This window comes from Bos indicus x Bos taurus, chromosome 18, assembly GCF_003369695.1.
Source record: "Bos indicus x Bos taurus breed Angus x Brahman F1 hybrid chromosome 18, Bos_hybrid_MaternalHap_v2.0, whole genome shotgun sequence".
In the NCBI taxonomy this organism is placed as follows: domain Eukaryota; kingdom Metazoa; phylum Chordata; class Mammalia; order Artiodactyla; family Bovidae; genus Bos; species Bos indicus x Bos taurus.
In genome coordinates, this window is record NC_040093.1 from 5,166,447 (window position 1) to 5,191,334 (window position 24,888).

At 42.8% G+C, this 24,888-nt stretch overlaps 1 protein-coding gene across 3 annotated transcripts; it reads left to right on the forward strand.

Annotated features, from left to right (window-relative positions):
- The first annotated feature begins 5,133 nt into the window (after positions 1 to 5,133).
- On the forward strand, positions 5,134 to 23,595 carry ZNF845 (zinc finger protein 845). 3 transcript variants are annotated; one of them, XM_027514874.1, is made up of 6 exons: positions 5,162 to 5,238; positions 5,977 to 6,188; positions 6,588 to 6,652; positions 13,272 to 13,398; positions 13,897 to 13,989; positions 19,317 to 23,595. In XM_027514874.1, exons 3-6 carry the CDS (start codon positions 6,650 to 6,652, stop codon positions 21,722 to 21,724), a joined length of 2,631 nt encoding a protein of 876 aa, XP_027370675.1. In that variant the 5' UTR covers positions 5,162 to 5,238; positions 5,977 to 6,188; positions 6,588 to 6,649; the 3' UTR covers positions 21,725 to 23,595. The 3 variants fall into 3 exon arrangements, with proteins under 3 accessions (XP_027370673.1, XP_027370675.1, XP_027370674.1); XM_027514872.1 differs by lacking the exon at positions 6,588 to 6,652 and having other exon boundaries at positions 5,134 to 5,238; positions 6,109 to 6,188; XM_027514873.1 differs by lacking the exon at positions 6,588 to 6,652 and having other exon boundaries at positions 5,163 to 5,238.
- Positions 23,596 to 24,888: the final 1,293 nt, after the last annotated feature.

Below are 24,888 nucleotides of genomic sequence, written 5' to 3' on the forward strand. Positions count from 1 at the left end.
CAGTCCTAGCTGTGTGACTTGTGCTCAGAACAACGCCAGCCAAGGACCAAGACCCAACCCAGAGGTACTGACAGTTGGGACACTGCCCTTTGAAGATCTAGAAGTGGACTTTACTGAAATCAAGCCCTACAGGGGCTATAAGTATTTCCTTGTGGTAGTGTACACCTACTCGGGATGGGCTGAAGCCTACCCCATGTGCACTGAACAGGTACGAGAACTGGCCAAGGCCCTGTGAAGAGACATTATCCAGAGATATGGGCTGCCTCTCTGCATAAGGTCTGACAATGGGTCAGCTTTGTGTCTCAAATAATCCAAACTTTATCCTGGACACTGGGACTAAAATGGAAGCTTCACACTGCTTACAGGCCTCAGAGCTCAGGGAAAGTTGAATGTATGAATTGTACCCTTAGGACTACATTAGCTAAACTCTGTCAGGAGACCAGTTATCTTGGGTCGACATGTTACCCCCAAGGCTTACTCCAAGCCCGATGCACCCTGAGTCCTCAGGCTATTCTCCCTTTTAGATCTTATATGGGAGAAAACCCCCAGTGATAGGAAAACTCAAGGGAAACCCCCAACAATTAGCTGAACTGGAGATGTCCCGACACCTCCAGATCCAGGGAAAAGTCTTCCATCATATCAGCTGAGAAACCTTAGAAAGGACATCCATTCCTTTGGGTAATTGGGTTCATCCCAATCAGCCAGCAGATGAGGTATGGGTTAAAGATTGGGAAAAGGAACCATGTTAGCCAGTTGGGACAGGCCCTCACACGGTTGTCCTGGCAACCCCTACTGCTCTTAAAGTTACAGGCGTCATCCCTTGGATTCACCACACTAGAGTCAAGAAGGCAGTGGCTTCCTGTAATGAGGACACCTGAAAAACAGTTAGCGACCCCGGAAATCCCATCAAGGTCTGGTTCCATAAACAATGGCCCTCACCCACAAAAGACGCTGAGCTCTGCTCTAGTCACTCCAGAAACTTGAGGATTCTTCAGCCTTGCTCCAGCCACACTCTGGCAGCTGGCTGGTCAAAGCACGGTGGAAGCTTGATGATCTGGCTATCAAGATATCAATGGATTTTTATTGTCAACCCTGGCCTCTATCCCTGATTGGTATTATTGCTGTGCTCTTCACTACAAGGCTAGCATCAGTCGCACCCCAGGACTGGGATTTGGGTCAGAAGCTGCGGTTAGCTGTCTGGTATCTCACTGTACTGGGAAGCCTCATTCTAATTAGATGTTTCTTATGATCAATTCTCCCTACTATGTAAATCGCTCACAGTATACCTGACACCTCCCCACTTCATGAATCTAGGAAGATGGTATGAAAGAATTTATTTGCAGGGCAGCAATGGAGAAACAGACATAGAGAATACACTTATGGACATGGGGAAAGGGGAGGAGAGGGTGAGATGTATAGAGAGAGTAACATGGAAACTTACATTACCACATGTAAAATAGGTAGCCAGTGAGAATTTGCTGAATGTCTCAGGAAACTCAAATAGGGGCTCTGTACCAACTTACAGGGATGCAGTGGGGGAGGGAGATGGGAGGAATGTTCAAGAGGGAGGGGATATATGTATACCTATGGCTGATTCATGTTGAGGTTTGACAGAATAAAATTCTGTAAATCAATTACCCTTCAATTAAAAAATAAAAATTTAAAATATTAAAAAAATTTTTTGACAAATTTTGTTTTTCAAATGCATTCTAAGCTTTTTACTTGCTTGGTGACAGAAATACTAATTGGTTTTTTGACAGGAATTGCATAAACATCTACCAGTCATGGAAGATTATAACCTAAACTATGATACTTAGAAATAACAATGTGTGGTAAACTGATGTGACATAAAAAATAAACATGACTAATTCCCAATCATAAACTGATCTGTTAATTAATGTGACATTAAAAGTATTAAGTGGAAGTCAAGGTTTCTGAAACATTAATATATCACATTTAAAGAAAATGACATATCGAAAAAGTGATTTTTACTTTGTAAAATATAGTTATACAACTATAAATTTTTTGAGAATATTTTCAAATCAGAGAATAGGACACACTATGCTTTTATGCCTGATAGCCTCCATCTGAAACCCATTTCTGAAGTTTCTTTTGGAAAATGGTCTGACCCAAATCAGATGTTTTCAATAGGAAACAATGTCTCTGTTAAGCACTTTATAAATTCCACAGTTAGAGAAGGTATTTCTACCACTTCCTGGTAGCTCAGATGGTAGAGAACCTGCCTACAATACAGGAGACCAGGGTTTGATCCCTTGGTCGGAAAGATCCTCTGGAGAAGGAAATGGCTACCCACTCTACTATTCTTGCCTGGAGACTTTCATGGATAGATGAGCCTGGCTGGCTACAGTCCATGGCACTGCAAAGAGTCAGACACGACTGATGGACTAAGCACACAATTGTCAACTGTATACACTGTTTCTATAAAAGATCATTCCTATAGATTTATTTTTATTAATCATGGAGGTGCTCTTGGCACACATATAGTAACCCTAGAAATGTATGATTTCTGTAAGGTACTCTATGATTTCACATATATCTCTGCAACTCCTGTCATTAGTTACATTAAACACCAGGTTTCATATCGCTTGGATTCTACAATAACAACCACTGTCACAAAAATTATACTGTGATTTCCTTGGTGGTCCAGCGACTAAGGCAGCTCACTCTCAATGCTAGCTGCAGAGAGGGCGAGGGTGCGGGGAGGCGGGGGGGGGCGGGGGGGCGTTGTTGGGATTGGGGGGAGGTGCCTAGGTTTGATCCCTGATCAGGGAACTAGATCCCATATGCCACAAGTAAGATCCAGTACAGCCAAATAAATATTTTTCAAAAAGAATTACACTAAGATACACTAGGAAGCATTGGCAGCTGACATCTGGTAGCACCTAATCTCTCTTTAATAGCTCCATTTAATTTTTGAATTATTCCTCCTTCCAGTGCTGCTTTGGCACTAGATTATTTTGACCCAAAAGACTTCCTTTTTCCTGTATGGTCATCAACCCAGACTCCCTGAAGCACCTGTTTTTTGCAGATTCTCGCTCTCAGGCTGGAACAGAAAACACTCACTTGATGTCCTCGCATTGCCCAGACACTAGATTCAGGGTGCTGGTCATGGCAAGCTGCTCCTGTGACAAGGAGGGAGGCAGCCAGACCCCTAGATATGGGTTTGTGATTGTGTACCTCACGTCCCCTCAGAACTGCAATTATCTTTACACCTGTAGCTGCGATGTGAGACAGGCTTGGGGAACTGAGATTGTTTGTGAAAACCTTTATTGCTCAGTTGCTAATGAAAAAACAACAATTAAAAGTTTGTACCGATCATCTCCAAAGGGACTCTTGAAATGCTTGAGGAAGGTTCTAGTCCCTTTGGTCCCTAGAGACAGACAGGGACTCACATGGAAGCAGTAGTAAATACTGAGGTCTGACAAAGGAAGGGAATTCATGTGTCGGCTTGTATAGTTTGTATCCATGAGACGTGTTTCTACCAAAAATGAGTTATTTTCATGAGTAGAGAAATGGAGCCAAAGCACCTGCGAGGGATTTTCAAGAATTTCTCCATCTGTCATTTTACAAAGGTGAAATTTTCATACCTCATTGTCTGAAATGTCTTAGGACTTCTCAAAAAGTATCTTGAGGCAAATAACCTGTTTATAGTTAGGGTTCAATGATAGATAGAAATTCCCGCATAATTTCCACTGTAGTCTGCAATAGCAGGTACACCTTAGTGCCAACTCCCTAGAGAATATTCTCCTAGTTCTTCATGACCAAAGTCATATTCAGAACCAGAGGTTCCAGCAGAGAACTGTGACATTTGACCTACTAATACTTTTATCATGAAAATCAGTATATCCTCTACTTAGACTTTGTCCCCACTCACAGATACTTAAGAAACATATTTTCTTTTCATTTTTGTTCACACCCCAAAGCATGTGGGACCTTAGTTCCACGGCTAGGGAAGGAACCGCAATTCTGCATCGGAAGGTGGGGTCTTAACCATTGGAATGCCAGGGAAGCTCCTAAACACATTTTCTTTAATAAGTAACTTATTAACTCGAAATATATTTTCCTTTATATTGTAACGATTAATGCTTTCTGTGTACGAAATGATTAAATTGTCAACTCTGAGATCATAGCTCCCCCACCAGGGATTGAACCCACATAACCTACAGTGGAAGCACAGCGTCTTAACCACTGGACAACCAGGGAAGTTGCTAATACCACATTTAAAGACAAACCTGTACTCTCTTGGGATACAATTGTCTGTGGGCCTCTCACTGTTTTTCCTGTCTTGTGTTAGTTCTTCTCCAGATTATCCTTTCAAGGACTGGGCGAAGAGGAGGAGGTTAGGAAAGAAAGCCAATAGTGGGGGAGGGTGTTTGGGAAGCTAAGTGCAGAGCAGTCGATGTGATCCACGCGTCCCATTTGCCTAGTTTCGTGCCCACTTTTAGCACAAAAAGTCCTGCTTTTTGGAAACCTGTTCAGTCCTGGAAGAAGCAGGGCAATTGGTTGCTTCAGCAGCAGCAGCAACAACAATTAACAGAGACAATCTGTGTATCAACAGATTCTGTTAGGAGTAACGGTATGTCATTTCTGTGGTTACGTTATAAACGACAATGTTGGATTCCGGTCTTCCTCTTCCTTTCCCGAATCAGTTCCGAAGAGAAAAGCCAGCTGCCCTGTTGTAAGCAGGTCTCTGGTTACAATTACTGATGCTTCCTCCCAATGGATCATCTGAGTGATTACATTCTACTTTTCGTCACTGAGGAGACACCCATCTTCACACACTTACACAAAGGGCTTTTGAATTTTCCTCGTTTTTCAACTTGCTGAAAACATCTCGGCTTCCCATAGAGGCAGCTCTCAAAATTCTTCTCTTTTGCCTTAAGTTGTGTGAAACACTAACTTAGAACAGGCAGGAAGCAGCTCTGCTCCAGAGAAAATCGAAGAGATTTAAAGGCATCAAAAGGCAGAGAAAGGAAGCACAGCCGAACGGATCGACCAACAGACCCAAAACTCACAGGGGCGGGGGTGAGGGGAGGCAGGGCTCCGTCCCCACTGGCCCCGCCCCTACGTACCTGCGCTTCCGGCCTCGTCCCAACGTCGCCTCTCGTTGGCCGCGGCGTAGCGCACTCACCGTACTCTGTACTGGATGTTCCGCCCGCGCGTGCGCAGTATCCTGCAGACCCGGAATTGAGTTTAAATGAGCGACCGAGAGTTCTGGTGAGTTTGTTTGTTTGTTTGTTTAAAATCCGGATTTCCTAGTCCCACAGCCTGCTGTCCTTCACACGTGGGTTTCCGGGGTTTCTGTGGACGTTCAAACTACCGTCCCCATTTTCCCATCTCCAGTGTGTCCTCGCATAGCCGTGAGAAGTTCTGAAATCCGTTAGCTTAGCTGCCGGGTCCCTGGGGCTCACGTCCGCTTCCTGTTAATACCGTTCTAGAGTCCATGTCGGTGAAGGCAATGGCACCCCACTCCAGTACTCTTGCCTGGAAAATCCCATGGATGGAGGAGCGTGGTGGGCTGCAGTCCATGGGGTCCCTAAGAGTCAGACATGACTGAGCGACTTTACTTTTACTTTTCACTTTCCTGCATTGGAGAAGGAAATGGCAACCCACTCCAGTGTTCTTGCCTGGAGAATCCCAGGGACGGGAGAGCCTGGTGGGCTGCCGTCTATGGGGTCACACAGAGTCGGACATGAGTGAAGTGACTTAGCAGCAGAGTCCATGTCCTTCTCTGGCAGTTCTGCCTTCTAACTTGTAGAGACCGCTGCTTAAAGTCGTGCATTGCCCAACCCCTAGGTCCCTGATCCACTCCAACTCTGTATGGAGTTTGGTCAGGGTCTCGCTTAAGGTTTGAAGGGGAGGGTCAGCCTAGAACGTGTGGTTTTCACAGGAAGGGCCGCGAGTTCTGAAGAAAAGAATAAAACTAAAAACACCTCGTTTGATTCTGTGTTCCAGAATCCCTGCTGTGTCCGTGGCCGTAGAGGATTGTGTTTTGTGCCTGTTGAGATCCTCCCTCTGTGTGGGGCTGTGTTACAGGGAGCTCGGTGCGTTTTTCTAAGTATTGAACAGCCTATTTTCAACATTCAGGGGTTCCCAAGACTGATGTTACCTGAGAAGGAATCCCAGAGGAAGAGGAAAGCAAGGAGTCAGAAATGACTCTTTCCAAGGTAAGAGGCACAGTCCGTGTTTGTTCTGTCTCTCTTTTCTGAAATGCTGCTTCTTTGGACTTGATAAGCTTCTAAGACTTGATAAGCTTCTTAACTTCTGAACGGGTTTGTTTGAACTTACCCATAATGATCATCCCAAGGGACCCATTGCCCTCCTGGCATATCAGTGTGACAGGAAACAGTATTGCCAGCCAAAGAAGCTCAGTCAAGCTTTGAAGTCCTGAGTTTTTATTGGGACAAGACAACTTCCGTCCACCATGTCAGGCACATAGTGGTTGAAGCAAAACAGAGACCATTGTCCCTGGACTACCGCCTCCCGTATATATTGTAACGCAGATTCCTCAGCTTTTTTCCCTGTCACTTTCACTTCTTTCCCTTTTGATCTGGACTGATTTACAGGAGCCTGGGTGTTGCCTCTGAGCCATCCCAAGAGTGCCTTCCAGGTTTCAGGGAATCACCAAATGGTGAGTCACCTGGTTGCTGCAGGGAATCTCTGTCTATCTCTGCCGGTGTCACGTGATGACTTAGCTTCAGGGTTCTCAGCAGTCACCTCTCACTGTGGGACACGACTGTTGGGTCACTCGGCCATTCTGTGCCATCAGTCGCTCGGAGAGACCACTGGGGAAAAAGGGACGCCTTTTGGTCAGCCAGTGACTCTCAGTACTCCCATTCTATGGTAGGTAGGCTAAGAGTGGTTTCTGTTATATCCCAGAAGGCTCTCTCATACTCAACCCTTGGCTACATTGTCAGAAACTGGAAAATTTTGACCCTCCAAAAGGCCTGGCTCCAATACAAATGGGGGACCCCCAAAAATGGCCTCTGAGTGGCACACTAGGGAAAGACTCCGAATTTCCTTCCGTTCTGTTGCCTCCGTCTCCTATCCCTCTCTGTGTCTCTCCAGCAGATTTCCTAGATGACCCCTACTCGGCCTTTCATATCCACAGGATCTCTAGGAAAGGATTCTGAGGTTCCCTTTGGTCCAGCTCTTTCTTCTATATTCAAAAGCCTGAAGGATCAAAAACTGTCCTAATATTCTGAAGAATCCCCTTCTAAGGAAGCTGATCTCTCAGGTGGAGAGGGAACCAAGCTTCCCCACTCGTGAACATCCTAAAAAATTCCGTTCTGACTACTCCTGTTTCTCAAGCCTGGGAAGGACCAAGCTTCTCCCACTCTTGCAAATTCCCTTAACCCTTCAGATTCTTCTGATGTTCCAAAGACATCACTTCCCACCAGAGGGGCAGTCCAAAATTTTTATCAGCTGAAAGATCAGAGTCAATTTGAGCATTAGTTGGTCTATATTTTAGCTATAAAACTAGGACTACAGAAAGGAAAGATGACTTTTTGACACAGGATGGCCGTGATATTCTTTAGACTCTGGAGAAAACTGGTTAAAATGAAATTTTCTTTCCCTTGGAAACTGCAAAACTGGTTCTTTTTGTATATGCATTTAAAAACAACTAGCTTGTTAAAAGGCCTGCCTAGGGCAAAGTTTGAAGTTAGGCCTTTCCGTGTCCTTGACATACACTGCCCACTTTGCCTTAGACCTGACTCAGCCTTGGACAAATCAGAACTTCAAGCCAAACAAAGAAACAAACAAAAAAAGCGGGTCAAAGATGTTTTAAATCTCAGGCAGGAGACTAGGAAATCTCTGTCTATTGTCTGGATTTATGTACGTCTCAGTGTGCACTCTTTTTTTTCTTTTTTTTTTTAATGCTGAAGTGATAAATGAGTTCTAATTTAAAGGAAAATAAACACTTGCAAATCAGACAATTCTAACTACAAGAGAAATTAAATTAAATGAATTTCAGATTCACGTGAACTGGGAAATATTCAATATTAAATATCCAGTATTAATGTTTGTTTGCTAATCTAATGTAGATATGTCTAAGAGTCATTAGGCAGAGTATTTTCATTGTGCCTAGGTTTATTATAAGTTAAATATTTTTATATTTTTGTATCTGTTACAAGTTTGTCAACGAGCAAAGTACCTCTCGGAGAAGGCAATGGCACCCCACTCCAGTATACTTGCCTGGAAAATCCCGTGGATGGAGGAACCTGGTAGGCTGCAGTCCATGGGGTCGCTAAGAGTCGGACACGACTGAGTGACTTCACTTTCACTTTTCACTTTCCTGCATTGGAGAAGGAAATGGCAACCCACTCCAGTGTTCTTGCCTGGAGAATCCCAGGGACGGGGGAGCCTGGTGGGCTGCCGTCTGTGGGGTCGCACAGAGTCAGACACGACTGAAGTGACTTAGCAGCAAAGTACCTCTAGGAAAGAAAAAAAAAAAAACCTCAAAGAAAATGTAAAAGAGGTAGGAGCTTTCAGAGAAACTCTTTTAAGAATAATTATATTTTAGAAATGTCTGTCTAAAACATTCTCTAGATTTTGGTAACCTGAATTTCTGGGGCTGTGCTACACTAACTGATGGAAGTTTATTGACTAGCTAGGTCATTTCCAAATAAAATAAGATTCTGAAACATTCACTAATGAGGACTAACTTCCTCTTACAGAGAAAGTAGAGATTTTGGACTATTCATGAATAATGCTTGATGCCATCCTGAGATGGTCTCTAGAAATTTTTTTATAAAAATTATCACTGGTATTTATATTCTCCAATCTATAGAATGCTTAAGTTCCTGGTTGCTTAAGGAAAGTAGGATGTGTATTTTCACTAAAGAAGGTATGAGGGATGAAATTACATTTTATGAAGGGAAAAGGAGGTAGGTCTGACAGGTGGCAGTTTCAGGATGGGAGAACAAAGTCATGTGTACAGAAAGTGGTAAGAATATTTTATGGAAAGTGGACCCCAAGGGAAGAGTTTTGTGCAGAAATACAAGTTTTCTTGAGATGTTGAGCTGCCTTTGATACTGGATTTTAAGTTTCTTTACCTCTGAAGGGATCTGTTCTGTTTACCTTTGAAATCTTCATTACTTCGGCTAAGTGAATAGTTTCCCCGTGATCTATATGATTGTATCTGACTGAGTGTTATAACCCCTTTTGAAATTTGTCCACAAAACTTCCTAAATGACTTGACTTCTAGCTGACTTTGGAATGCTTCAGAGGGCCCCTGAGACATCCCAGGGAACTACTAAACTACCTGGGTTCATTGGACATGTAAAGTTACATGGGAAGTATGGTTGAAGGGTTGATAAATCTCAGATTATGCTGTATGGTGGATGTTACAAATATAGATATCTTAAAATTATGTGAGTTCATATAGATCTGTGAAGTGAAGTCACTCAGTCGTGTCCGACTCTTTGTGACCCCATGGGGTGTAGCCTATAGGCTCCTCGGTCCATGGGATTTTCCAGGCAAGAGTGCTAGAGTGGATTGCCATTTCCTTCCCCAGGCGACCTTCCCGACCCAGGAATCGAACCCAGGTCTCCCGCATTGCGGGCAGACGCTTTACCGTCTGAGCCACCAGGGAAGCCCAAATATTTATTTATTTGGCCGCGCCAGATCTTAGTTGCAACATGCAGGATCTAGTTGCCCCACCAGGGTTCGAACCTGGGTCCCCTGCCTTGGGAGTTCAGAGTCTTAGCTGCTGGGCCACCAGGGAAGTCACCATAGATCTGATATGCCCTAATAAAATGGGGTCAACTATAATTCTACTTATCCTGTGAACGTGGTACAAGTCACAGCAATGACCAGGCTACACTGTCAACTGCAGTTTAATCAGATTTAAACATGCCTTCTATGGTTTCACTCTGATGCCTTTGTAAGAATACTGCGACTTCATGATTTATGGAAAAGTGTTTTCTAAGGTTAACCAATAAACAAGTCTTGTTTGCTATCTGGTAAGCTTGTACCAGACTGGAATTTAGTCGAATCTCTATGTTAATGGAACAAAGTTTTCTTAGAATGTAGCTTTCAATAAGACATTATGAATTTCTTTCCCTTTAAGTGATTTATATTCATTTTTAAAATCTTTTGTTACTTCGGTAAAGTGAATAGGCATTCCTTAAGATTATGGTACATGTAGACAAAGCTCATCCTTCTTCTACAAAAATAACCCCTCACGCTTAGACTTTTGCCATCCTGATGTCCTTAAAACATGGCCATGGTCTGCTTGTCAATCAGGGAATTAAAAATGGGTGAACAATAGCTGTAAATCAAAGAGTCAGGGCTATGGGAAATGCAACATGGCTGCCTGGCTTTTCTGGGCTCCCTGACAAACCTCATTTTTATTTGATGGGTTAAAGCCTTCCCTGGCTACAGGGTTAATGCCCTCATAATGCAAAAATTATGTTTCACTGAATATTAACTTTTTTTCACTGCTAAAGTAAGTTTCTAGTTTTGTTAATTAAAGTCAGTGTTCACTAAGACTCACTTCTAAGATAGTTCCTTATGTTATATTTCTAAAAGATTTAATTCAGTTATTAAAAAGGATACTCTAAGTTTGTTTCTAAAGCTAATCTCAGTAAGCAATCTTCGGATAAAGAATAGATGCTCCGTGATATACAAGCAGGAGATTACCATCTGGCTAGTCATTTAACAAGGCAAGTCAGATGACCTGGAGTATACTGGGCTCTACCTAATGAAAGTTCTTGACTTTTCACTCTTACTTCAGATCAAATCAGATCAGTCTCTCAGTCGTGTCTGACTCTTTGTGACCCCATGAATCGCAGCACGCCAGGCCTCCCTGTCCATCACCAAATCCCGTAGTTCACTCAGACTCATATCCATCGAGTCAGTGATGCCATCCAGCCATCTCATCCTCTGTCTTCACTTCTGCTCCTGCCCCCAATCCCTCCCAGGATCAGAGTCTTTTCCAGTGACTCAACTCTTCGCATGAGGTGCCCAAAGTACTGGATTTTCAGCTTTAGCATCATTCCTTCCAAAAAAATCCCAGGGCTGATCTCCTTCAGAATGGACTGGTTGGATATCCTTGCAGTCCAAGGGACTCTCAAGAGTCTTCTCCAACACCACAGTTCAAAACCATCAATTCTTTGGCGCTCAGCCTTCTTCACAATCCAACTCTCACATCCATACATGACCACAGGAAAAACCATAGCCTTGACTAGACGGACCTTTGTGGGCAATGTAATGTCTCTGCTTTTGAATATGCTGTCTAGGTTGATCATAACTTTCTTACCTAGTCCTGACTAATAACTGCTAGCTATAACTATATTATTTTCTATGCAGCTTGTTTCAGAGGATTGATTCTTATGTTACTCAATGTGTGGCTGAGCCTGTGATAAAATGCTGATATGCAGCTCCACATGCTATCAATGATTGTAGTAATGTAACTCTAGATATGGGAAGAAGGAAGAAAAGGGAATATTTTCCTGGACCAAGTGGCTAGTAAGACAGGTATGGGCCAGAGATTTTGCTACTCACAAGGCCCGCTCTAGAAACAGCACATTGAGTGGTCTATCAATGGATCCTTCCCTAGACCTGGGAATCAGCCTTCCCAGTGCTGCAGGACACAATGGCCAAGAAATGCCCCCAGAGCATGGTCAAATATGTGGCTATGAAGGGACCCTGCTGACTGGACTCTGCCAGCTGTCTCTACAAAGATGACATCATGATAACTGTGAGCTCCTGACTTTCAACACCCTGCAAAAGGAGTTCAGAGTAGAGATCAGAAATAAGGCACTGTGCTCTGGGAAAATCCCAGAACTGGCCTTCCAAGAGTGAGGTGTTTTCAGGTAAAGATTTTTTGAGCCCCAATTCTGGCTTCTTCTCGTACCTAGAGAAACACTAACGTCACGAACCAATGTCCAGTCCTGGTTTTCCTGGCTAGCCCCTGAGCACCTTTTCTACTTCTCTTCATCTTTGGGCCATGTACCTTTAACTTTCTTGTACAGTTTGTTTCTTCTAAAATACCACAAGTTTCCAAGTGGTCCTGCAAGAATATTCCCTGACCAACACCTAGACAATGCTGAAACAAGTCACCTTATGATTCCATGGACTCTCATCTCCCTCCATAATACTCTGTGACAGAGTAGGCAAAGGGAACCCAGAGCCCCATTGCGCCTCTATTAAGCCTGAAGAAGCCGGAGTGGTCTTCGCCCCCTTTTCCTTGAAACTGGATTCCCAAATGTGTGAGAAGGGAAATGGGTAGGTAGTTAGACATGAGCAGGGTATCAACAAGGGCCAAAGAATTGGCCCTAAAAATAAAGAGGGAGATATGTGGTGACCCAGGGACTAAAGAGCACATAAAACCAAGGAGGGTCTTGGAATGCAGGAATGAAAAAACAAGACCCTTAGCATCTTTCTCTCCCCCATGTTGTAACTGTTGATGGATTTCTGGTCCTCCTGAGCAGTATAAATGGTCTCCCCTCCTTCCCCATAAGGAGAAAGTATTTTTCTTTCTCTTCTCCCACCCAGTATAGGTGCCTTATCCATTCAGCAAATAATCCGCAGGACCCCTATCCCACTCCTTGTACCCTGGCTATGAGTGGACTAAGGACCCCTGTTCAACATCCGTTCTCATTTGTGCTGGCCTGCTCTTCTAACAGCATCCCCCATTCTAATAAACTGTACTTCCCTCTCATTTTGTCTCAAGTCTGGAAATTCTTTTCCAACACGACCCCAGACCACAAGAAAGGTTACTATCCTATTAGACCTGTTGAAGTCTGTAAAACAAAGTTCCAACTTAAGTATGAATTCTTACCTTAGTATTCTGTTACATTGGGGTTCAAAATCATCATTCATTGAGCAGAATTTTCAACATTACTAACTCAAATAACCTTGCTAAAAATGTGGTACTTTGGCCCCAATTCAGAACTCTTGGTTCAGAATACATTAAAAAAAAAAAAAATTCCTGTTTCTTTGATAAACAATTTATACTGTGTCACACAAGTAGAACACTGAAGAATAAATATGCTGATGCTGCCCTGATTATTTTATAATTGCTCTTTCAGATGAGAATAGTTTCTCTAATGCTTGTGGATCATAACTTATCCTCTTTTGTTCACATTGGAAATTGGTAGAAAGGAGTACTGAGTAAAACATATGTTTTGTAATACAAGCCAAGGCACTAAATCTCGACCAGGACTCTGAACTTGCCGTTTTCATCTTGGATCACATTTGGAAGACTTCCCACGGCCTATTGGTATCTGTTCTTTGTATTTCAGGGATGGCTGACATTCCAGGATGTGGCCATAGACTTCACTCAAGAGGAGTGGGAGTGCCTGGACCTCGGTCAGCGGGAATTGTACAGGGACGTGATGTTAGAGAACTACGGGAACCTGGCCTCCTTGGGTGAGGATAACTGCCTTCCAGAATCCCTTATCTACCCACTGGGTTTTAGTTGCGTCATGTCAAGAATGTCTTCTGAAATGTTCTGCTTCCTACAGTAGTTTCAGATCTCTGCTTTCTAGGGCAAAAATGGGTATTTGAGTTTAGAAAGAAAGGGGATGATTCATGATGAATCGTTATGCTGGTGACGTTTTTCTTCCTTGATGTACTCTGCCTCCTTCCTTCTAGTTTAGTGGTAATTGTGAAAGTTCTGTGGTATTAAATAGTTGCACCCTCTCTTAATTTCACATTGACACTACTTAACTTTTGCCTTAGTACTACTTGACCAGAATCTCAGGATCTGATGTTAGGTGTGTGTTAGTATTATATAGCTGCTTTGAATAAAGTATTTAAGGAAATCGTTTTCTAGAACAAAATGCATTCTCATCTCACCTGAATACATATTGGATTCGATACTGATGAATCTCTAACAACACAAATATTTCTTTCTCTGATAAATAGGGCTTGTCTCTAAGCTGGACCTGGTCACCTTTCTGGAGCAATTAGAGGATCCCAGGAATATAAGGAGAATGGGGACAACAGCCATTTACCCAGGTAGGTATGAATGGTTGGAGATGATGACTCAGATGAGAGGTCCAAATAGCAGGGAGGAACTCATCCTTCATCACATGGTTTCGGAAGATTTGCTTCAATGGAAATGGTTTTCAGAAACCTGAGTTTGTGTCTGCTACTATCATAGAAATGTATCACCTGCCCCATTCTGTCTCTTAAATCATTCATGAATTTATCTTCAGTGATTACTTTTCTCCACCACAGTGTGAACTAAAAGTCTCCTCTTGGCTTGTGACAAACTGCATTCATTCATTGTTCTTCGATTTCTTGGGGGCCCTAGAAAAACTCTGCCCATTTCTGAGTAACTGCATGACAGTCCTTTTAAAGTTTCCTTCTACCTCTAGACAGAAATGTGTGTGGATTGGTAGACAAACTGCCAAACTTCTAGCGATACTGGGGATGGGTTTTTGTTCTCTGGTTTATAATTTCCTATCCACTGGGAGCGACACATCAGATCAGATCAGATCAGATCAGTCACTCAGTCGTGTCCAACCCTTTGCAACTCCATGAATTGCAGCATGCCAGGCCTCCCTGTCCATCACCAATTCCTGGAGGTCACTCAGACTCACGTCCATCGCATCAGTAATTCCATCCAGCCATCTCATCCTCTGTCGTCCCCTTCCCCTCCTGCCCCCAATCCCTCCCAGCATCAGAGTCTTTTCCAATGAGTCAACTCTTCCAATGAGGTGGCCAAAGTAGTGGAGTTTCAGCTTTAGCATCATTCCTTCCAAAGAAATCCCAGGGCTGATCTCCTCAGAATGGACTGGTTGGATCTCGTTACACTCCAAGGGACTCTCAACAGTCTTCTCCAACACCACAGTTCAAAAGCGTCAATTCTTTGGCGCTCAGCCTTTTTCACAGTCCAACTCTCATATCCATACATAACCACAGGAGAAACCATAGCCTTAACTAGACGAACCTTTGTTGGCAAAGTAATGTCTCTGCTTTTGAATATGCTATCTAGGTTGGTCATAACTTTCCTTCCAAGGAGTAAGCATCTTTTAATTTCATGGCTGCAGTCACCATCAGCAGTGATGTTGGAGCCCAGAAAAATAAATTTTGGAGCGACACATAGGAACTTCTAAATACATTTCAAATTCAAGTAATTTTTCACTGCAGAAAGCCAAACCTCGTGACAATGAAAGAATGCACATCTCAAGTTGACTTCAAAGTTTCTCTTTTCCTTATATGATCTCATATTAAATATCTTTAGTGGATTTGCCCCAATTCTAACATGCTAAAATAATGTTATTCTGTTACGTCATAGAATTTTAAAATAAATTGGCATAAAATCTTAGCACATTTTCCACTATATTGTTAATGGTTGATTCAAACTATGGCAATTTTTAAATTATATAAAAAGTCCTTTTTTAAAGTTCTAACTGGAATATAGCTGTTTTCCAATTTTGTACTCTTATACAGCAAAGAGAATCAATTATACATACCAGTTCAGTTCCGTGGCTTAGTCGATTCTGAGTCTGCGATCATGATCTGCAGCAGGCCAGGCTTCCCTGTCCATCACCAACTCCCAGAGCCTGCTCAAACTCATGTCCATCAAGTCCAAGATACATCCAACCATCTCATCGTCTGTCGTTCCCTTCTCCTGTCATCTTCAATCTTTGCTAGCATCAGGGTCTTTCTCAGTGGGTCAGTTCTTCACGTCAGGTGGCCAGAGTATCGGAGCTTCAGCTTCACCATGTCCTTCCAATGAATATTCAGGACTGATGGAGAGGTGTGGTCTTCTTTCAGTCCAAGGGACTCTCAAGAGTCTTCTCCAACACCACAGTTCAAAAGCATCAATTCTTCGGCGTTCGGCTTTCTTCATGGTCCAGCTCTCACATCCATACATAAGAATTGGAAAAACCATAGCTTTGACTAGATGGACCTTTGTCAGCAAAGTAATGTTTCTGCTTTTTAATATGCTACCTAGGTTGGTCATAGCTTTTCTTCCAAGGAGGAAGGGTCTTTTACTTTCATGGCTGTAGTCACCATCTACAATGATTTAGGAACCCCCAAAAATAAGATCTCTCATTGTTTCCACTGTTTCTCCTGCCGATTGCGATGAAACGATCTGACCTGTGCCGTGATCTTCGTTTTTTGAAGGTTGAGTTTGAAGCCACCTTTTTCACCCTCTTTCAGTTTCATAAAGAGACTCCTCAATTCCTCTTCGCTTTCTGCTATAAGGGTGGTGTCATCTGTATATCTGAGATTATGGATATTTCTCCCTGAAATCTTGATTCCAATTTGTGCTTCATCCAACCCGGTATGTCACATGACGTACGGTGCATATAAATTAAATAAGCAGGCTGACAATATACAGCCTTGACATACACCTTTCCCCATTTGCAATCAGTCCGTTGTCACATGTCCAGTTCTCACTGTTGCTTCTTGACATGCATACAGGTTTCTTAGGAGGCAGGTAACGTAGTCTGGTGTTCCCATCTCTTTAAGAATTTTCCACAGTTTCTTGTGATCCACACAATCAAAGGCTGTGGTGTAGTCAATACAGCAGATGTAGTTGTTTTTCTAGAACTCTCTTGCTTTTTATATGATCCAAGGGATGCTGGCAATTTGATCTCTGGTTCCTCTGCCATTTCTAAATCCAGCTTCAAGTGCTGGAAGCTCTTGGTTCATGTATTGTTAAAGCCTGGCTTGGAGAATTTTGAGCCTTTGCTATTGTTTGAAACGAGGGAAATTGTGTAGTAGTTTGAGCGTTCTTTGGCACTGCCTTTCTTTGTGATTGGAACGAAAACTGACCTTTTCCCGTCCTGAGGCCACTGGTGAGTTTTCCAAATTTGCTGGCTTATCGAGTGCAGAACGTTAGCGTTATCATCTTTTAGGACTTGAAATAGCTCAGCTGGAGTTCCATCACCCACACTAGCTTTGTTGGTCATCATGCCTTCTAAGGCCGACTTGACTGTGGACGCCAGGATGTCCGTTACTAGGTGAGTGATTATACCATCGTGGTTATCTTGGTCATTAAAATCTTTTTTTTTTTGTATAGTTTTTCCATGTATTGTTGCCACCTTCTCTTAATATCTTTTGCTTCTTTTAGGTCCATCCCGTTTCTGTCCTTTATTATTCCCATCTTTGCATGAAATATTCCCAGTACCTTTATTTTTCTTAAAGAGATCTCTAGTCTTTACTGTTCTATTGATCTCCTTCTCATTTAGGTCTCCATAGAGTAATAAGTAGACTTCCCTGTTTCAATCATAGTTTTAAAGTCTCTCTTCTTATTTAATTTCTTAAAACTAGTACTGTATTAAGTTTATCTTATTTGTTTTCAGCTTCCTCGGACATTTTCCTATGTGTCTTCAGTTTCTGATTAGTTCTCTGTCCCTATAATTTATGATTTTTAGATTGAAATATCTAATAGACCATTCTCAGAAACATGTGTGGCAAGAAGTGGAATTAAAAATCACTGGCACCTAGAATTTCTGAAAGTGAGTGTTTGGTGTCTCCACTTAAGATGACTAAAAGCAAGAATTAATCATTAGGTTGCCTATCACCGCTTAATTCAGTGGTCCTTGGAGGTTTTTATCTTGTTTCTTCCCCTATAACCTAATTCTTTGCCATCTCATTTTGTCTAGCGTTCTGTTTGTGGTCTCTGTTTTGACGGGTTCAGGAACCTAGTTAGTCTTCCTTCTGGTATCTGTCCCTTGGTGGGTGAGGTTGGTCCAGAGGTTTGTGCCCTTATCCTCTCTTGATCTGTGCTTTGATGCTGGTAACTGTGACTGGAGCCCGCCGGGAATATTCAGGGCTGTTGTCCCCTTGTTCTGTGGGTGTTAATGCCCTCTTTCTCGTGATGCCTGCTCCCTGCGTGGTGCGACAGAGCCCCCAGATCTGATTCTTAGCTGTGATTCTGATCTGTGGTACCACACTGCTGGGACTGGAGCACACGCACTGGGAGAGAAGTCACTAAGTATTACTCTTGTGGGGATGTTCACCTCAGGGTGTGCCCTGTTGTGCCCTCTCCTGCATTCTGCAAGCTCTCATGTTATGTAGTGCTGGCACTGCTCTTGGCCCCACCCTAACCGAGGGCATGATGGCCCGTGGCACTGTGGTCTCTCAGATGTTGTTTTCACAAGGTCACCAGCGTAGATTCAGTGAAGTCAGGTCCTGGGATTGCATTCAACGTGGAGCTGGAGCCACTGTGGTGTTATGGGGCAGCTCAGGCTCTGTCCTGGCCCAGCCCCTTTGTGTGGGAGCCCACAAAGTGTACAGCTGCCAAAGCTACACCTGCCATGAATGAGAGAGCCCTGGTATTTGATTCAGATGCTCCGTAGAGGCTAAGGTTACAAAGCCGGTTGTGAGTGTAAGACTATGGATTGTGTTGCTGGGAGGAGAGGTTTCATCTTTTCTTCTTAATCCCTGAGGTTCAGCTGTACTTTCAGCTCCATCCGTGTGTGTGACCAACTCAGAGGTTCTGCTCCTGAGGCTGCCCCAGAGCACAGGGGTCTGTTGATTGTGGAGGAGGTCAATGGGGGAGGCCATGGCTGGGGGATCAAATGACCTACATGGGTGGAGTTCTTCGTAGTCCCTGCTGAGCAGGGGCCGGTCTAAGGGACAAGGGATGCAATGGGCTTCCTGTTTGGGTGTCACTCACCAATGGCGCTCTGCTCTCTGGTGGTTCAGGCTCCGACCACAAGCATCCCGTTTGCAGAGCTCCTCCCTCACCCCCATCACTTCAGGCTGTTTCCTCACAGCCAACAGCAGTCATCTGCCTCAATCTGCTCTCCAAACCCCACCTTTCAGCACCCAGCACTTGTCTGCATTGGTGGAAAAGCCTCTAGGGCTGGATGGGCAAGGCTGAGGTCAGTACCCTGTGTGCAGGTCTCACTCTGTCCTGCTGCCACACGCTGATGGCTGTATTCTCTTCCCACAGAGAATGAGGCTCTCCTTCTGTCCAGACTGAGCTCCCCCAGTGAGGGGCTTCCCGGGATATGGAGACCTCTCCTCACTTTCATCTCCCCACAGGGTTGCAGGCCCCAATGCACTTCCTCTCCTCTTCCTTTTCCTTCCTGCTCTCCTCTTCCTTTTGTCCTGCGTAGCTCAGGAGGAATCTTTCTTGTCTTTTCAGATTTCCAAGGGCCTCTGCTAGTGTTCAGCTGGGCTCTGTGAGAATTGTTCCATTTCTCATTCATTTGTGGAGAGAGAGATGAGTCCACATCTGCCTAAGCCTCAGGCATCTTGATCCTTGGGTCTCTATTTTACTTTTAAACTAGCGATGGTCATCAATTTTCTCTAAATCTTTAAAGAGATTCACTGAGAATAGCAGGGACAATTACTTGTTATTTGGTATCTTTCAGCTGTGTCTCCACAAGATACCCAGGATTTGATGCCGAAGAATCCAGCATTAGAAGATGTATTCCCCAAAGCCAACCTAAGAATATGTCAAACATTTCGCCTCGGAAACTTAAATTTAATAAAAGACAGGCAATATACAAGGGTAAATGAAAGACAGAGAGGATGTTTATATGGACATAAAGAAATGGAGACAGGTATACATAATGCTAATGTTACTGCAAGAAGAAATGAGCAACGTGCGTCAAATTGGGAAAAACACCAAGTTCAGTCCTCAACGTCTGCTGAGAAGTATAAGTGTTTAAGAAAAGATGTCCATCCTTTTTTAAAAGATACATGTTCTCTAAAAGGGAACATGGAAAATCTGAAAGGTAATCTAGTCTCTACTGCAAATACTCATTCAGAGAATTCTGAAGGTAGGCTTCGACTAAACATGCATTCAAGCATGTCTGAATACCTACAATTTAACAATGAGAGGTCAAACTCACAATTTAATCAATTTGAGGGATCCGTGAGCAGGGGGTCTTTTTTCTTCCCACAAAAGATATTTTCTCTCCATTCCAAGATGTATAATGTTGATGATAATGGAAGAGACGCCATCCAGCCATCATTGTTCAGTACATACCATGATATGGTTAATACACAGGAGCTTTCCATGTATAATAAAATGAGTCAGGCCTTAAGGAAGAGCTCCAGCTCCAATAATTACCGGAGTATTTATGGTGGAGTGAGAAGGTATTCAGGCAGTGAAACTGGGTCTACGGTTGAAGGAGACTCAAACCTTATGAAACATCGGGGACCTGAGTCTTCAAACAAGGATTCTAAAAGTAAGACACTTAGAAATACCTTTGATCAAATGGCAGGTTTTTCTCTAGATAAGAGTACTTGTAGTGAAGAGAGGACTTGTCGTGAATATGGTAAGGTTTCTAATCAGTCTTCAGAACTTATTCGACAGCAGACTGTTCAGAATCCACAGAAAGAAAACAAGGGTAATATATGTGGGAATGTCTTCAGTAAAGCATCCAATCTAAGTAAACATAGGAAAATCCATACAGGAAGGAAACCTTTCAAATGTACAGATTGTAGCAAAGCGTTTAACCGTCGTTCACATCTTACTCAACATCAGCGAATTCACACTGGAGAGAAACCTTATAAATGTACAGAGTGTGGCAAAGCCTTTCCTTACAGTTCAAGTCTTACTGAACATCAGCGAATTCACACTGGAGAGAGACCTTATAAATGTACAGAATGTAGTGTAGCCTTTGTCTGTTCCTCACATCTAACCTATCATCAGCGAATTCATACTGGAGAGAAGCCTTATAAATGTAAAGAATGTAACAAAGCCTTTCTTAGTCGCTCACTTCTTACTCAACATCAACGAGTTCATTCTGGGGAGAGACCTTATAAATGTAAAGAGTGTAATAAAGCCTTTATTCGGCGCTCACATCTTACTAAACATCAGCGAATTCATACTGGAGAGAGACCTTATAAATGTAAAGAGTGTAACAAATCCTTTAGTCAGTACTCAAATCTAGCCTATCATCAGCGAATTCATACTGGAGAGAGGCCTTATAAATGTAAAGAATGTAAGAAAACCTTTATCCATCGCTCACATCTTACCCAACATCAGGGCATTCATACTGGAGAGAGACCTTATAAATGTAAAGACTGTAACAAAGCCTTTATTCAAAACTCAGATCTAACCTATCATCAGCGAATTCATACTGGAGAGAGGCCTTATAAATGTAAAGAACGTATCAAAACTTTTATCCTTAGCTCACATCTTACCCAACATCAGCAAATTCATACTGGAGAGAAAACTTATCATTGTACACAGTGTGGCCAAACCTTTATATGTCATTCAAAGTTAATTGTACATCATCGAATCCATACTAGGGAGAAACCATACAAATATAAAGAATGTGGCAAAGCCTTTTTTACGAGTTCGGACCTTTGTCATCATCAGCGAATTCATAGGGCGGATAGACGTTATCAATGTACAGAATGTGGCAAGGCTTTTATTACGCGTTCTAGGCTTACTAAACATCAGCGAATACATACTGGGGAGAAACCATATTCATGTGTTGAATGTGGCAAAGCCTTTACTTGCAACTCAACACTTACTGAACATTGGCGAATTCATACTGGAGAGAGACCTCATAAATGTAAAGACTGTAACAAAGCCTTTCATCGTCGCTCATTGCTGACTCAACATCAGCGAGTGCACACTGGAGAGAGACCTTATAAATGTACTGAATGTGGCAAAGCCTTTGGTCGCTACTCAACGCTTTCTACACACCAGCGAATTCATACTGGAGAGAGACCTTATAAATGCACAGCATGTGGCAAAGCTTTTAGTCGGAGTGATCATCTCTCTAAACATCTGAGAACACACACTAGACAGAAACGCTAGTAATGGCACAAGTGATGGAAGAGATTTTCCCTAAATGTGCATCAGAAAACACAAGTTTATACGAGAAGTCTATGGAGATGATGTAGCGAATATGTAGAGAGGCATTTAATCAAAAGTTAAATCGAAGTAAATATTAGAGATTGCCTAATAGAAGGCATTTCATCAGTCCTCTTTTCTGAAGTTTCTCTGAAGGAGAATGACTGTAGGGAGTACTCCATAGTTAAAACACATAGAAAGTGGATATATTAGCATAAATCGTGAGAAGAAGGTTGATGGTGAGAAAGTTACAATTCTTAGTAATGTATGTATGCTTGTTAATAATGACGTGATTTGAGATTATTTGAAGTGAATGTTATTAAGCCTCAAATCATCCATACTATGCTTTGTTTCTAGTGTGTTTGCAGACATAGATTTTTGATGGTTTATTAAAGATTAGTCTTTTATATTGTGTTGCAACCATTTCTATCTATCCTCCATTAGAAAATGAAGGATACCGTACTGTAAAATAGACAATGACCATCTAAATGGAGGTGTTTGGCATTGATGTGAAATATCTGGATGTTGCCATGATGTAGTGGTCATTGAATCTTTCCATGTTGTAAAGTAAGCAGAAGTCGGTTGTAAGGTTTCAGTAGTAATATCCTTGATTTTAAGAAGAACACAATGACAGTTCACTGCAATATTGATGTATCTTTATAATATCAACACAGGTCATGATTATTACTTGACACTGTTGAAATAAACACAGCTTTTGTGATAACCTCGAAATGTATTGGAAACTCTTCCTGGAAAAGGCATGGAATTAGTGTATACCATGCTTGCTAAGTGCTTCCTAGCCTTTGTTTGGTAAGCCATAAAAATCACAAGTCTCACATCATTATAACAGAGAAATGAATATCTTTCTCTGTACTTTTGATCTGTACTTAATCATGGATCATGCCGTGGATTGTAAAAGGTTTTATTTCAACTATGTGTGCAATTAATACATGGTAATTAATAAAAGTGAATGGCTTTTCGTGTTTCGGTTGATTGTAATGATGGAAATGTTAACCCACCACCAACAGTAACCTCTCCCACCTTATTTAAGGTTGTAGTGAAGGGACCACAACGAACTGTTTGGTAGCACAGAGAGATGTCATATGTGGAATTACTTGACTCACTGGCTTTAAACTTCTCATAACTTCATATACATTCCCTCACTTCTTTGTTGTATCTCCTCTCCCATTTTGTAACTACTTGGACACTGACGATTCTAATAAGAAGGATGATACAGAGTATTGTTGACAGTTTCCCTAAACTGCTCCATGCTGTTGCTGCCTCAGCATCTGTCTGGGAGCAGGCAGCCTGCACTTCCCTGAACTCAGACCAGCAGTCCTATGAGCACCTGCATGAGATGACCACCTTACTTGAGACCAGCAGTCTTGCTGAACCCCAGGGTCTATTCACAGACCCCCTTCAATCCCACCGAGAGAGTCAATTTCTAGGTAGGTTTTTTAAGTCCGGGGGTCCGCCAGGAGAGAAGGATCTGGAATTCTCAAGGAGGAAAAAAGGAAAAAAGCTTTGTTTTGTTTTTTTCCCCTCTACATTTCTGAGGATTATATAACAATCGTATATCCTGCTTGAGGACAGTCTCTGGGAAAAAAATATTCTGGCCAATCGTGCTATCTTACAATGTAAAATATTGCAGTGGATCTAGTGAGGTTTTTACAACCTTTGGATATTGTTTTGATTCACTGTAATAACTAATTAAAAGTATATAACCCCATTGCTAACACTGGCGAGGGGGCATTCTTTCTGCCACCTTCTGATGTCTATGTCAAAAACTTTCTCTTTTTTATACTTTAATAAAACTATTATGCAAAAACTCTAAACTATTAAGCCTCGTCTCTGGCTCCGAATAGAATTCTTCTCCTCAGGAGGCCAAGAATCCAGGCGTCTTTTGTGGTTCAGCAACAACCTTTCATCTTGGGGGCTCTTCCGGGACTCTTCAGGACAAGGTGAGGATGCGTGGAGCTGTAGTTCTTTGTACTGCTAGGGAACATGTCTTTTGCTATACTTCACTACCTCTACAGTGTGCTTGTGTGAATGAATGAGATACCTTGCGTGAATCAACTGAGGAGCCCTGCTCTGCAGTTCCTCGGTGACCTCATATGGCTATGGCAGAAACCTGTACCAACATGCCATGCCAAGAGGCACCCAGTGTCTCCTTCGGGCAATGACTAGAAATGGGCAAAGCGTGTGGATCAAACTCTCAATTCTTGGTCAAACTTTCCAGTCTCTGATCATTTCATGATTTCTTGGGAACTAGAACTCTTAACCAATCTGCCAGATCCTAGACTTTCAAGGGGCTTGTGATCTATGCCATTACTGTGTAGTGTTACTTAGCTCTCCAGCTTGGATTGGTAGTCAGGAAGCGCCTAGCCTCGCTAGGTATGGAAAGTCAGGAAGCTAGATGGAGCTCTAGCTCCATGAGTATCTGAAGTTAAAGGTTACTCAGATTGGAGGTGCAATGGGTTTCTTCCTTTGGCAACACTAGCTGTTAGTGGACCAGAGGCGGCTTTCCAGTAGCTTTTGTCCCGACTCCTTATTCTTTCTGTGGAATCTGTGAGAATGAACTGGAAAGACTGGCCCTAATGAGAACAAAAATCAGTTTTTCCTCACTGGCGAGCCGTTGCCCATCTCTTTTGCTATCGCTCATACTGGTGTGGTGATGCTCGGAAGGGACATCTCAGCTTTATGTTCGTATCGTTTGGTCTTACTGTGGTCAGGAATATACTCAGGGTTGTGCACACGCACTCAGGTGACGAATGTTTCCCAAAGCGGTCTTAGCTTGGGAGGCATTCCTGAAGGTTACTCTGATTGCACCCCAGGTGGCATCAGAGGCAAGCAAGGTTTTAATGGTGAGTAACTGGGCATAAGTCTGAGATGCCATCAGGTCTACCCCTGGTGCATCTCCAGCCCATCTTGGTGGTAGAACCAGGAGGGACAAGTACGGCCCCTGCGTCGTTAGGGACAGACTAAGTCCCACCAGGAAAGGAAAGCTTTGGTGTAACGTCTGTCTACACCCCTCTCTAGAGCAAGGAGGGATGCCTCTGGTATGGTGCTTGTTCCTTTTTTCTCTCCTACAGATGGGAGCTAACAATTCAAGCCTCACTCCTTTGAAT

Coding starts and splice junctions, on each gene's coding strand:
- ZNF845 (XM_027514872.1), top strand. Junction 13,399..13,896: donor CGGGAACCTGGCCTCCTTGG/GTGAGGATAACT, acceptor TCTGATAAATAG/GGCTTGTCTCTAAGCTGGAC. Junction 13,990..19,316: donor GACAACAGCCATTTACCCAG/GTAGGTATGAAT, acceptor GGTATCTTTCAG/CTGTGTCTCCACAAGATACC.